Source organism: Triplophysa dalaica, chromosome 2 (genome assembly GCF_015846415.1).
Source record: "Triplophysa dalaica isolate WHDGS20190420 chromosome 2, ASM1584641v1, whole genome shotgun sequence".
NCBI classification, from domain to species: Eukaryota; Metazoa; Chordata; class Actinopteri; order Cypriniformes; family Nemacheilidae; genus Triplophysa; species Triplophysa dalaica.
Genome location: NC_079543.1, coordinates 5,359,923 through 5,374,338, shown reverse-complemented (window position 1 = coordinate 5,374,338; position 14,416 = coordinate 5,359,923). Strand labels below are relative to the sequence as shown.

Genomic DNA, 14,416 nt, shown 5'->3' with positions numbered 1-14,416 from the left:
GCAAAACATTTCCGTTTACACTGAGGGTCGGTTTTAATGTTATAACTCAAATTTACACTTATACACAATGTATAAGTGAACTTGCCCCTTCAAGAATTCCAATCTATAGGGCCTATAGGGCTTTCTCAATCTTCAGCGGCCTTGTGTCCTCGTGTTCTCGCTCTACACCATCACAGTCAGGTTCCAATACTCAAGAATACAAGAACAGAGAATTCATGAAATTAACTGGATGTGTTCTCGATATCAAGGATGCATCGAATGCAGCCTTGAGCACCTACAGAATCCGCTTGAAGTCCCAGAAGTCCCTGCGGCGCGTTACTTAGGGTTCTTCGCAAGACCGGTCTCCACAAGAACACAAGTCCATTCTTTGTCGACGAGTCTGTACCCTCATAGCAAACTACATCTGGCTTATGTCTATTTGACATCTGCATTTACATCTGCATTACATACTTTCTAATGTGCAGTACATACTTTCTAATGTGCAATACGTGTAAAGATCTGGAAAAGATCTACTGTGTTAAAACATCTGCTAAACTCTTTAAAAGAGCAGTTTTACATCCATCTTTTTGATGTCTATATGACGTATGAGAGGAGATGTCTAGCAAAGTATGTATTGCAGATGTAAATGCAGACGTCAAATAGGGTGTCCCATTTGTCTTTTTTGCGCTCAGAGGTGCCCTCGATGGAGTCTTTGGCAAAGCCTGCATTGAAACAAACTCTGCTGAGTTTCCCAAGAATCCTTGCGATCGACCAATCAGAGAATGGGGGGCGTATTCTCTCTTAAGGTAATAAGCTGCTTGTGATCATTTGTTGTAGATGTATATATTAAGTCTCTGGGCTCTGTAATGCAGAACAACACAGCTTCTGTATTAAATACATAAATAACACCATATGTGTATATTAGGAACACACTATGCAGTAATTGTAAAGCACTGCTTCCTCTTTCTGGCATGACAACCGCAAGCCTGTCCCAAAAATGCTCGCCCAGTGCCCTATAGGTCTACACTTCTTGATGTCACAAGACCGAAGTGTGGTCTACAAGATCTGGTGCGTTTGGTTTTAATGTAGAAATCGATTTGATGTAATTTCATATTCATATACATCTGTATTAATATTCTATTGCAAATTAATTAAAATTAAATTTGAACTATATAACACCCAGATAGCACACGTACATCTGTAAGATATTGAGATCTCAAAATGATCTGCCGTGTAAAAACATCTTAGAAAGAACTGTTGTACATCGATTCTAAATCACACACATCTTACAGACATATTCTAGAGGTCTATATGACATCTTACGTCTCCTAGATGCAGGGCAGATGAGCAAACAGCATCTGCCAGATGGACGTGTGCTATCATGGACGGCTATTGATTCTTTGTGGAGGTATACTGGAAGACATGTTTGGGCCACATAATGTTTATGTTGTTGCTGCTGCTTAAATCGTCTATAAACCGCCTACAATCCGTGAAAAAGGAACTTCTGTCACTGAAAAACGTTATAGCAAGTCCCTTGCTTCTTACATTTATTTAATATTTTAATGCATGTACTTTCCTGCCCAATTTTAAAATTCAATGCATTATAGCACAAAACAATTAAATAAATGCATACAGGTAATTGTTATTGTGTTGACTTGTTGCTCTATGCAGCCGCCAGGAAAAAAATGTTACTTTACCTTAAGAGGTGACAAAGCATAAAGCTAAACTGCCAGCAGGGGGCATAACAACACCATAAAACCCACAGGACAAACACAAGGAGAGACCATTTATACCAAACAATATACTTTATTTGTTGTCCAACACCACAGCCCAGCCTTAGGAAGTGGTTCAGTACCAAATTCAATGGAGTTACACATGACGATCATAAACACAGGAGGGGCAGGGACAAGATGACATCCTATTAGCTTTTTTCTGTTTTAATAGTCATTTCTTTTCTACAAAAAAAAAGAAAAAAGACCACCCTCCAGTAGCTCAGATGTTGTCAGCGCTGCACTGTATATCTGTACACAGCCACACGCAACTAAAACAAAATATTTTCAACGTATTCCTCAGTGGTGGCAAAGAGCGAAAGCCTGACTGCAGTCCTCGTCAGATAGACACAGACGGTAGCCCGAGCACCACTGCAGAATTGAGTGCTGGTTACAGGGACCTAAAATGTCCCCACCCCTCACAGTCACCCAGACCAGTTTACAGAAGTTTTTCAAATGGGAACGGGAGACCACACTGCATACATCTGATTACTGCTCCTACTGACTGTCAAAGTGTTTTCCTCTACAATAAAAAAAGGAGAAAAGAAAAACACTTTATTCTTTACAGTTAATTCTTGTTTGTGCTTTTTTAATAATACTATGATCTGTATGAGGTCTTAGTTTGGTTTTATCATACACTGGAGTAGCAAAGAAAATTAAATTGAAAATATTCTGTACGCCCCACAGTACACAGTATTTCGCGGTGGTGTCATGTCACGCATTGGGCACGGACGACCACCTCAATCCCCCCTTTACAAATAAAGATGAAAAAACTATAGAAACCACTGGTAGAATCCCTTTAACAACACAAGTACAGTACACACATACAAAGAGCATTTCCTGTCTGGAGGGAAGTGATGCAATGAGATGTAAACATATAGCCAAGACGTTGCACCTTGTTACAAAATGTTCCTTGACTTCAGTTTTTACGTTTGTTCTTTTAGTTCATTTTTTCAACAGTCTTTCTCAGTTTCCGCCCATGTATAAAAGTACAGGAACACTTCTAGACTTTCATACTTGGTTTGCTGTGGGCTTTATATGTGGCGACGTATTCACAATATCAAGTGAATATCCTTGACATTACTTAGTCTTGTAAATTCCATATACATTCCCAAGCTTCCAAAAAGCCTATTCCAAGTCCAATGCTGAGGTAAGCAAACTTGGCCTCTCTCACACTTCCACCTGTTAAAGGACATTAACCACTGGAAAGATTCCCTGTGAACACATCCATGAGTATGTGACAGCTGTCTGTCAGTGTGTGAGCAATAAACCTTGTTGTACCCAGGTCTCAGGGTGTGTTTGTGCACTGAAAATGTCCAGGTTTCCACCCATCTCTCTATACGTTCCTTGGATTTCTTTATGAAGGTGTTTTTATTTCACAGGTAACAGTTTTGATTGTTCGTAACTATAGTGGAGGCTCAAAACATTATATTCCCAGGGTTTCCAGGGCCAGGATTAAATCCCATGCCCATATCAGCTGCCATTCCTCGAGGCCTCATCTGAGAAGGCATCATCATAGTCTGCTGAGGCCCACTCATCCCTTGTAGTGACATCATCATATTGGGAGAGCCCACAGGGCCAGGGTGGTTGTACATTGGCCTTTCCTTTCCCTGCATCATTCCAGGGCCTCCCATCATTCCTGGCTGCTGCCCAGGAGACAACATCCTGTGCTGCGGCCCCATCATACCCTGACTCATGAAACTGGGGGGCCTCATGAGGTTATGGCCTGGATTACCCATGGGCATGTCCTGTGGTCCCATGTGTCCCGGGCCTGGTGGACCCCCCATTCCCTGCATGGGGTGGCCCATCCTTGGGTTGCCCTCACCCATTATCCCCTGCATTTGAGGAAAGCCAGGTGGGCCGGACGGGTGGGGTGGCTTCCCAACGGGGCCATCCCCACCGCGAGGGAAGTAGGACAAAGTCTGGCTGGGCTTCTCAGAAGGAATAATTCGAGAAAGATCAAACTCTGGGATACCGGACGCACCTGGTCGCATCACCTCGTGTAGATCTGAATCATTATAGACACCAGTCATGTTATTAAACTCCTGCCCTCCTGGAGTGTTAGGTTTGCACATAACCGGCTCTCCACCAGGCCCGTGAGGCATACCGCCCATCCTGCCAAGTGGGCCTCCATCTCCCTGGAAACCCATCCCGTGAGGGAAGCCGCTCTGGGGCCCAGGACCGTTGTGAGGGAAGGGGATCTGCTGCGGCGGCGACTGCCCTGGGGGAAAGCCCTGCCCTCGATGAGGAAGACCCATGCGTCCCTGTGACATCATCTGGTTGTTGCCCATGCCAGGATCTTGGGAGATAGGGTTCATCATCATACCGTGAGGCATCATGCCTGGGCCCATAGGTCCACCATGAGGTGTCATATTTGGGCCCATGGGGTTAGGCGAGGGCATCTGGTTTGGCATACCATGTGAAAGTGGCTGGGAGCCCATAGTGTTCATTCCCATTGGGCTGAGGGAAGTCATGGGGCCAGAAGAGTTGGGCGTCATCATTCGAGGATGTCCTGGGTGATGGTTTGCAACCATTCCTGCAAATGGATCATAAAAAATATTGTGATTTGCACCAAATGATCTGGGAAATTACATTTTTTATTCCTATGCAGGTCTCTTACCAGACATGCTGTTGTTCATAGATGGCAGGTTGGGAGATCGAGCAGGCGGCGAGTCATCATCGGAGCTGGCCACAGTTTTGATTGCATCATGGTAGAGGGGTGTAGAGCTTGGCATGGCAAACTTGGACATGCGGGACATCATGATGGAAAGTGGATTTTGGGATAGCGTTGGCTCTGGGGGCATGTTGTAGGGACTACTGGATGGAAGACTTCCTGGAACGTTGATTGAACCTGGCTGATTGGACGAATTACTGGATGGAGGAGCTGAAGAAGGATTACCACCTGGGAGGGAAAGAACAAGAAAGAAGACATGGGAAAGGAGGAGAAGAGGGAAGACCAGCAATTACCAATGACCTTAGATGGACAAGGGCTGCACAAACACACTAATAATTGCAGAAATAATTGTAACCAAATAAAAAGCAACTGCCAATAGCTTATAGTTTTAGGTCACTAAAAGACTGCATCCACATCTATGTGAACTAAAAAATACAGAGATTGTTTTTTGGTTTTACCTTGATCTACACCGCCCATCATATTTGGTGATGTCATACTAAGGGGAGGCTTGTTCTGAGGAATTCCTGGGCTTTGCATGGGTGGTTTGGGTGATGACGTCCAGCCTGGGGAGGGAGCAGGAAGCGAAGGAGACTTCATATGGACGGGTGATGCCCCTGCTGACCCCATCATGGGAGGAGACTTAATGGCTGCAGCTGCTGCTGCAGCTGATGGTCCACTAAGCATGCCAGCTAGCTGGGATGGTGTCTGGGGAGACTTGAGGTTACCTGATGGTGAGCCCAGCATGGGTGACTGGACCTGCCGCAGTGTTGGCGACTTTAGCGGGTTGATATTCGGCGAGTTAGCGGGGCCAGACTGGACACTTAGGTCAGAGGGTTTACGACCTATATTTCTATGGCCAGGTGGAGGCCCTGAGCTGTTGGGACCCTGATTGGGTTGTAAAGGAGGCATGTGACTGAGACGACCATTTCCCCCAACATGACCTCTTTGGTCAGGGCCAAAGGGGGGCTCGCCTCTGGGGCCCCTTTGATTACCAGGGCCTTGAGGACCCATGCCATGAAACTGTCTATTGGGTCCCATGTTGAGGTCACCTGTGTGGGGATGGTCAGGGAAAGGTGGCCCTTGCATCATTCTTTGCGGAGGTACCACATTCTCAGGCATTGGTAAACCACCTTGCCTCATCTTCATAATTTCCTCTGGACTAAGATTCATTTGTGGATCTCTCATTTTAGGAGGCATCATCTGAGGATTAGGCCCCATGTTCACATTGAGATTAACAGGTCCCATGCCAAATTCACCCATGTCACGGCCGAGACCCTTTACAAACTCCATTCTTGAGGAGGGGCTCATAGGACCATCACTAGGCATTCTTGGAAACATCATGCCACCCCCGTTTCCAGGCTCCATGGGTCTTTGGTTGCCCATCATTCGGTTCATCTCCATCATCATACCAGGTGGAAGCCCCATGCCTTGTTTATCACCCATACCTTGATGAAACATAGCCTCCTGTACAGATTGAGGATTGGGAAATCTTTCCACCCGTCCACCTGGACCTCCAAACATTCCCTGGCCTGGTGGAAATCCCCTCCCATCCCCCATTTTGGGCATATCGTCAGGCCAGTTCATTCCTGGTCTTGGCACAGCATTAGGCCCTCCCTCCATTTCAGGGTTCATCATTCCTGGGAAGCCAGGCATCCTCTGCATGTGTGGATGCATGCCTCTGGGGCCCATGCTCATCTGGTCAGGGAATGGTTCAGGGCCACCAGGGCCCCACACCTCTCCAGGATTCATCTGGTAGGGTGGCGGTGGGCCTCGCATCATACCTCTAGGTCCACCCTGGTGAAGCATCATTTCTCCCATTGGTCTATGCTGCATGTGTTCCTGTTTGCGCTTTTTCTCCTCATAGAACTCCTGCTGGAGTTTAAGCCAGGCTATCTGCTCTGGTGTCATGTGGTCTCCATGCTCTCCACCGGGGCCTGGATGCGAGTTCATAGGTCCTGGACCCTGAGGAGCAGGTCCAAGGTCATCTGGGGAAAAGGGCATGTCTCTAGGACCTGGCGGACCAAAGGGGGGTCCATCAGAACGAGGCCCTCCTGGTCCACCAGGTTTTCCAAGACTTTGTGACTGGGCCATCATCGCTTGAAGAGGCCCTTGTTCTAGTTTCTTGGACATTCCTTCAATCATTGCAGCATTGGGTGGAGGTCCACCCATGTTTCCTTGACCCATGGAAGCCATGTCTTTGTCATCTGGGAAGAGCATGCGCTGTATATCACGCAGAGTCTGTAAGGAACGCTCCCGATGCTCTAGTTGCTCTTGAGAAAGACCCTCAGAGTTGTCCCCCATGCTAGACATGATCTCATGAGCCAGCTGCTGGTGGTGTTGAGCTGTAAGCTTAGCATCTGCTCCCTTGGGCAGATCTAGGGATGGGAAGCTCTGTTGAGGGCCTGCGTTGGGAGGCTGGTTAGAGGCCTGACTACCAGGTGTACCAGCAGAATTGCTACCATCCTGGGATCCGGCACCATCTTGCGGGCTACTGCTAGGGAGGCTCTTAGAGTCCATACCCCCTGAAGGCGCGCTGTCTGAAGGAAGGCTAGATGGTTTGGCCCCCTGATTTGGCTGCTGAGGTTGGGTGGGTTGCGCTTGAGGTTGTTGCTGCTGGCCTGACTGCGCTACTTTAGAGGCTGCTTGGTGGTTCTGGTCACTTGAGTGAGATGAGGGCTGTTGCTGGGAGGATACTCCCTGCTGTTTTGTGTCGTTTCTTAAGGAGCCAATCTGATTGTTCTGAAACAAAATAAAAATAGGTTACTTTTATGCAAATTGACATTCAGGTGCACTCACCAAATGTATTGTTTTCTTTATTTTCTTACCAGGGGTGGCTGGGGCTTTCCACCCTTGCCGTTAGAGATATTATTCATGTGATAATTAATGATGTTGTCTACATGCCCTGTTATGACTGCATCTGCTGCCCTGAAATAGAAAAAAAACAATGAGTAAAATTTTGCATAATTGCTATTGATGAAGAACATGGTCATATATTAAAACTGATTTATCCCCCCCAACACTTTGAATGTGTCATAGCAGATCATTGCTATGAAAAGATGAACAAATACTAGACTCAAGACTCTGTTCCATCTAGTGTGGCAGATGAGCAGCAATGGCACCACTGTGGGAGACTCTCCTTATGGCCACAGCGTGTCAAAAAACCCTGTCAGTCACTATTATTTGGCATCCCACAGTCTGCCATATGAAGGTCTCTCTAGTTTAGGCAAACATGTTGCTTTCAGTGCTCAAACACTTTGTCTTTAACCGCTTCTACATTTTTTCTTTGCAAAGACAAAAATATGGCACTATGGTTAAACAACCAAACATCTCCATTTCAGCAGTGCATCTTCATGTTGACATTAAACTTAACATAAATGTTTTGGTTTTATACTGAACAAGTGCATGTCGTATGCGATGGCCACTTATCATCATCCAATTATTTCTGGATGAATTAAACCCAGTCTTGCACTACATTGTTTTCATCCCTAAACTCATTCATTTTTTTATGTTTTATAACATTACAAATCATTTCCTAACAATTCTAATATAATAACAAGCACAGCTGATAAATAAAGTGAAATATGTACTTGTTGGCCATCTCTGTGGTGAAGACGTAAACAACCTTTGACCCAGGCTTCTGCCCACTCCCCAGTTCAGACGCTGCACTCTGTCCTCCAACTGTATTGTGGGTAGGCGTGGAGGCAGAAAGAGAGCCTGGATCTGGCTTGATATCTGTAGAGTTACAATCTGTGTAAGAGAACATAAAATATGACAGATTTAATCATAACAGACCAGTGGTTAAAACGCAATGCATATTACCATTCCTGTTGTTTCCTATTGTTTCGTGTAGTACATTTCAATCCTTTTTGACTGACCGTAGCATGAAGCAAACTGTTTTTTCTGCAAGAAGATTTCTTAATATTGTTTGCAAATGGCCTTATTCGTATTAAGGTGCTTTTGCCTTTTAAATACTCTAAAACACTGTACATTCTAGATACATAATTTGGATCATGCATATTGAATTTGTGCAGCTATGGTACTATATCATTAGGATTTTCATACATTACGATCACACAAAGAATCTTGCTCTTTAGATGCAATGCAGTTTGTTTTGTAAAAACGAAGCAAAACGTACTGAAGAATCCTGTGTCATCGTCATCACTCTCTCCTCCTGAACACCAATCTGCTCCACTGTAAGGCAACCGTCGCTCTCCGACACATAACCTTTTCGCTCTACTGCCTAGTTCTTCAGAAATACACAAGAGAGAGGAAAAGATTAATGACATTCATGAGATAGTCACAAGATGCATTAACAGGTGGCATTATAAATGAACATATCGTTTACAGTACAAAGTCGTTTCATCACACAATTTAAGTTGTACTGACTCAAGTATTTAAAGAGAAAGAATTCCCTGGCAGAATAGAACTATGTTTCATTTCAACATCACTTTGCCAGTGTGATTAGATTTTTTTAAAACCACAAACAACACTAGCTCACCTAAGAGCACACATACATCTGGGAGACGTCTATATGACGTCTTCATTAACATCTGAAAGACGTATTTGTTTAATTGTTTGCTCATCCGCAATACATCTCTGTGACGTTTCCTGTCGATGTCATACGGATATTTATAAGATGTCCCTATAAATGATAAACATCTTAATGCATGCAAAAATGCTTTTTCTAAGACGTTTATCAAATGGGACGTTTTCCAGATCTGTAGCAGACATCTTACAGACGTACCTGTGCTATCTGGGTCACTACAAACAAAACACCTGCTTTGTAAACTCTGCCGATAAAACTGCAGTCAGTTTAAGCAGGCCAATAGAAAGATGCACACCGCCGATGTTAATGTCTATAACTGTTGTTAGTTCCCAGACCACAAAGTGAAGGCACAGTTGGGTCAAAAGGGATAACAAGACTTCCTGTGTAAAGACAACACTCAAACAAACCGCAAACTCTAAACAGCTTGAACAAACACACACAAACAAACAAAAAGTTGTCTCTTTGTGAGCATAAAAGCATGTTGGTACCTAAGAGGAAACAAACGGGTTTGTGGTCCTCAGATACGCACATAGAAAATAAGGAAATAAACTGGATGAGCTTTGTATACAAACAACAAGCATTGCATTAACGTTGCCACTACAAACGGGTCAAGTTTTCTTAAAATGTAAATCATAAGTTTTTCAGAAGCGGTAAGAACTAACAACAAAAGTGTTGTTACATTTTCTCTGATAACATGTAAGCAAAGTGGTTTGGTGTGGTGTTTCCTATCAGATGTTTGGAATCAGACCTAGTGATGTGAATGAAGCATTCGAGCCGGTTTTCTAAGAATTAGGGAAAAAATGTGTCTGAATCAAGAGTGCTTTCTCAACCATAGGAAACTCAAGAGAACAAACAGTGTGCTGAATGAAGCAAAACATTTACCCTTCAAATCAATTCAAACCAAACATGCAAATGCATCATATCAATTGGTTTTTAAGTCTAACACCTGCTCATGAATGACTCTGTAGTTAACGTGAAGACATTTTCCAGGCAAAACACTAAGAGAACATATAAACACTTGAGGTTCCAAGCAAAATAATATCAAAACGGTACACAGAAGCACTTAAGGGATAGTTTATCCGGCATTAATTAAAAATGATGTTATTTTCAGAAATGTCTGGTTTTGAGTTCATAGAATGGAAGTCAATGGGTTGATGTTTAACAACATGCCAACAACCAAACCCGGGTCCCCGTGAGCCAACAGCTAATGCCCATGTGTCTGGGCTAACGCTCTGACAGAGAAAGACTTTTAAACGTTACAAATTACAATGGATTTGTCTCAAACAAATGCAAAGCCATAAAGAAACCAGCAGGGGTCAACCAGCCTGTCAAACACAAACAGAGGGTTCCCCCTTTCCGCAGGCCAGATGGTACGTTCCCAAACCAGGTTTTTAAAGTCCCACTAGGAGACGTGCAGTGGTGTGGATGTCTTTATGCGCCACTTCAGCCTTTAGTGCAACTCTGAAGTGGGGTGTGAACACGGATAAACACGCGCACATGACAGAAAGAGTGAAAATGTATGACCCTTGGGATATGTTGTGTTCTTGAATACTGGGTCATTAGAGGGCATTCCAAAAACCAGGCCTGATGTATAAACATTGTGCATGTGCGACACATGTGCACACGCAACTTTCCATTCACATTGCAGGTTAAAAAAATGTGTGCGCCTCCCACAGACACTTGTGGCTTTGACGCTTTACCTGCCAGAATCTTTTTAAAATATAACATTCTTGCATAATTTACTGTATACATTTCTTTGTTCTGTTGAACACAAAATTCAACTTTTTGAAGAATTTAGGAAAACAAACACCATTTACTACAGTAGTCTAAAATTGCTAACGTTCTTCCAAATATCTTTCTCTGTGTTCATCAGAATATAATTTTCACATAACAATGAGCGCTTTTCCACCATCGCGCCGAACCGTTCTAAGCACAGTCGGAAACGGTTACAGTTGCATTGGTATTCTTTCCATACATCAGAAGTGAATATGTTTGATTACCAACTTTCTTTAAAATATCTTTCATGTTCTACGGATGTAAGAAAGTCATACAGGTTTAAAATGCCGAGAGGGCGAGTACAATTCGGAATTTTTATTTTTGGGTGAACTATTACTTTAATCTGTGTTCTTGAGATGACTAAAAGGTCTTCGGGTTGTGGAATGACACAAGGGTAATTCATGACAGAATTCTTCCGTGATTGATCCCCTTCAAGATTATGGTGGTATGTTTCTTGAAGGCTCAACAGTAACCTATTCAAACGAAACATTTATTCACTGCTAGAGCAAATGGATAACAGACTTCTCTGCCACAAGATGAACACAATCTTCTATCGCAAATAGCTTCACATCAAGACACCGCTCAATATAATTACCTGACCGAGACACTGGAGATGATTAAAACCACCCTATCCAAGAGGTCATCTAATAGCACTTTATTAAGTCCTTTTTTCAATGAACAAGACATAGATAACCAGAGCCCAGATTCGACCTTACTAGATCAAACAGCATTTTCACGAATTGTTTTTTACCTTTCTGGTCCCCTTCATTGCTGGGTGTTCCAGTATCCCTCTGTTCGAATGACTCTACAGAAGTGCTTCTCTCTCTTTTAATCTTGCCTTTTGCTCCATTGCCTGAACTCAGGCCTTGTCCATTTTTGAGTCCCATACTTCCTATAGGGCCCTGGGGAACTTTGGGGGTGTGGCTTCCGCTCTGCGACTTTGGGTCACAAGGAGAGGGCTGAGATTGGCTGCCTGCACCCCCCTGCTTTCCCTGGTTGGGCAGTTTGGAGTCCATCTGTGCAGCGCTGGAGGGGGACATCACGGGTGGCGACCTCACCATGGCCTCCTGCTTGGATTTCGGACTGCTGTGAAACAGAAAGATACAGTCAACATCTGAATCCAGCTAGAAGCTACTATAAAAAGAGACTGAGGCTGTGTGTCTTGGAAGCACGCCAGGTTTTAATCGAGATATCTTGACAGATCTTGATGGGTCATTCATTCACTTTTTTATTCATTCAGAACTTGCATATGATTATTTTGTCTTTGAAACACATCCTTTAAGGTACCATTTGCTTTTGCACAGCCTTAAAACAAAACGCTTTGACTTTTTGGCGTTTCAACTGCTTTTCCACCGATCATCAACTCGCTGTAGAATAAGAACACGCCAAAACATGCAGACCAGACTGAAAAAATCTAGACAGCAGAGTCATATTTGCGCCGTTTGCAGCTGACGGAGCAATTGTGGCAACCACACCCTGAAACCATGCCATCGAATAATAGGAGGGAAATCTTGACGCGTATCGTTGACGTAATTACAGCACTTTCGGCGACCTAATGTCCTTGCCCTGCTCTCTGTTGACAAAGTGCCAAGTTAATATTTAATCAAAACTTGTCAAACCAGATCTCCTGCACGCTAGCCCTGATCCATAACCAAAGCCGTGAGTCTGCGGAGACCGGTTACCTAGAAACAATTCAGCGGCAATGGGATGAGGGCTGGAAGGTTGGAGGTCACATGTGAACGCTGCTTATATTCCGTACCCAATGACAACATACTGATCAAATCCAAATGAGGAATTGCATTCGCGTTCAAGCTCCTAACAACCCTGCTTAGAAAAACTGCTTCAAACATCCATGAGTCGTCATTAGGATATATGCCATTGTGATTCCTGAAGGACTCCTAGCAGAGCCCCAACACCGTTTCATTAACCAACTCTGGGAGTCAACGACGGCAGCCATTTTTGATCTGATGTCCAGCAGGGAGGGTGGGTTGCATTAGCTGCAGCTGAGCTGAAGTGGGTCAGTTTCTCATATGGTCAATGAGGTTCTGGAAGCTCTCCAGGTTCATTCTGCCTTCAGGGCACAGCTCCCCCGCTACTTTAGCATGCGCTGGCTTCCTGACCGCAAGAGACTGCAAGCGTAGGAATTGCGAGTAAATGGACAGCAAATGATTTGCTGATGTGGTGGATCTTTTTTAAAGAGATATTACAACAAGTCCTCATGCACTTTTAATGGTTTAATATAAGAGGTCTTAATGTTCATAATTAATCCGCAACCCCAGTGAGGGCTGCAACTAACAATTTGGTACTCAATTAATCTGTTGTTTATTTCTTAAATTTATTGTCTGACGAAGACTATCATTTCTTAATAACTGGTTATCATTACGACACGTAACGTTTTCCATTTAAAAACCGTGATTATCAACATTGTCTTAATTTTACACATGCCTTGTATGACATCATGACTCTTCGACATGTTTATAATGCAGCATTCAAGTTTCCCAATTGTAAATATGACTTGTACTTCGAAACCTGTAACTACAGTATAATATTCTGACTGGAAGGAAGCATTAATTCACATGCTGTCCTTGCAACAATGTGCAAACTGCAGTTACCAAAAGAGGTTTGCTGACTCTGAATCCGTAATTTGATCAATTAGCTGCAGCAACCCTAAAGTAAACGTTGTGTATTTCTAAGCAAATGACACTAAATATCATAAACATGGCTCTTATGGGACAGTTCATACAGAAACGCACACGTTTTCCTCACCTCTGAGTGTTAGCCGATGGAGAGTTCCTCACTTTGGGATTGCTGGAATGCATTGACGTCAGTCCCGTGGCGACAGAAGCAGGAGCAGTAGAGTGCTGGTGTGGACTGGGGGTATGTCTGTGGGAGTGCGTATGAGTGGTGGTGGGCGCAGTTTTGGCCCGGGCGCTCCGGGGCCCGGCGTTGGGGGTTGCGACAGGGCTGCTGCAGTCGCGGCCCTCCTCTTGTCGTTCTTTGGCCCTCTCCTTCCTGCCCGAAGCGTTCCCTGCGGTTCCAGTAGCTGCGGTGGTTGCTGAGGCCGTCACGGTGGCTGCTGCTGTTGGTCTCTCCTCCTGCACCTCCAGCATTCTCTGTGTGGGCTTGCCTGGAGTCTCCCCGAGGAGCCCTCACAGCCCCTGGCCACACTACGCACAAAAACAAAGATGGTTTCGTTTAGAACAACGAGAGACGGCGTAGTATACATTTGATTTTAATAAAAGTATAAGAGACAAGTTAAAGGGAGAGTACGCCCAAAAAGAAACTTTATTCACCATCATTTCATACAAAACCTCTGTGAGACTCTTTATAAGACATTCTGAAAATGGTTTTGTGCCCATACATTTGAGGTCAATGGGGACCAGTGATGTTTGGATACTGACATTCTTCGAAATACCTTTTTTTATTCTGCCAAAGAAAGTAATGCACGTTTAAAATGACACAAGAGTAAATATATGGAAGAATTTTCTTTCTGGGCTATCAGGAAAAACATTAAAAAGATAAACAACATCAAAAGGAAAGATCTGTTGTAACAGTCACAATATTAGAAATGTTCACACACACACAAAAAAGCTTAGAGATTCGAGTCACATATTTACTTTTTGTGTGTTTTATAAGAGCTATGAATAAACAAAGACCAACCAAAACAAAACC

The 14,416-nt window shown here is 43.9% G+C and overlaps 1 protein-coding gene across 3 annotated transcripts in view; it reads right to left on the bottom strand.

Annotated features, from left to right (window-relative positions):
• Window positions 1-1,765: 1,765 nt before the first annotated feature.
• bcl9 (BCL9 transcription coactivator) overlaps window positions 1,766-14,416 on the bottom strand; it is an 82,366-nt gene continuing 69,715 nt past the window's right edge. For 2 of the 3 annotated variants that reach the window (XM_056772334.1, XM_056772327.1), the window contains exons 4-11: window positions 13,511-13,911; window positions 11,496-11,830; window positions 8,558-8,668; window positions 8,010-8,169; window positions 7,248-7,347; window positions 4,881-7,161; window positions 4,369-4,650; window positions 1,766-4,284 (exon numbers count right to left, since the gene is read on the bottom strand). In XM_056772334.1, coding sequence (XP_056628312.1) covers window positions 3,167-4,284; window positions 4,369-4,650; window positions 4,881-7,161; window positions 7,248-7,347; window positions 8,010-8,169; window positions 8,558-8,668; window positions 11,496-11,830; window positions 13,511-13,854 — 4,731 coding nt within the window. In that variant the 5' untranslated portion in view covers window positions 13,855-13,911 and the 3' untranslated portion in view covers window positions 1,766-3,166. The remainder of the gene's footprint in view (window positions 4,285-4,368; window positions 4,651-4,880; window positions 7,162-7,247; window positions 7,348-8,009; window positions 8,170-8,557; window positions 8,669-11,495; window positions 11,831-13,510; window positions 13,912-14,416) is intronic. The other variant, XM_056772345.1, reaches the window with a different exon arrangement.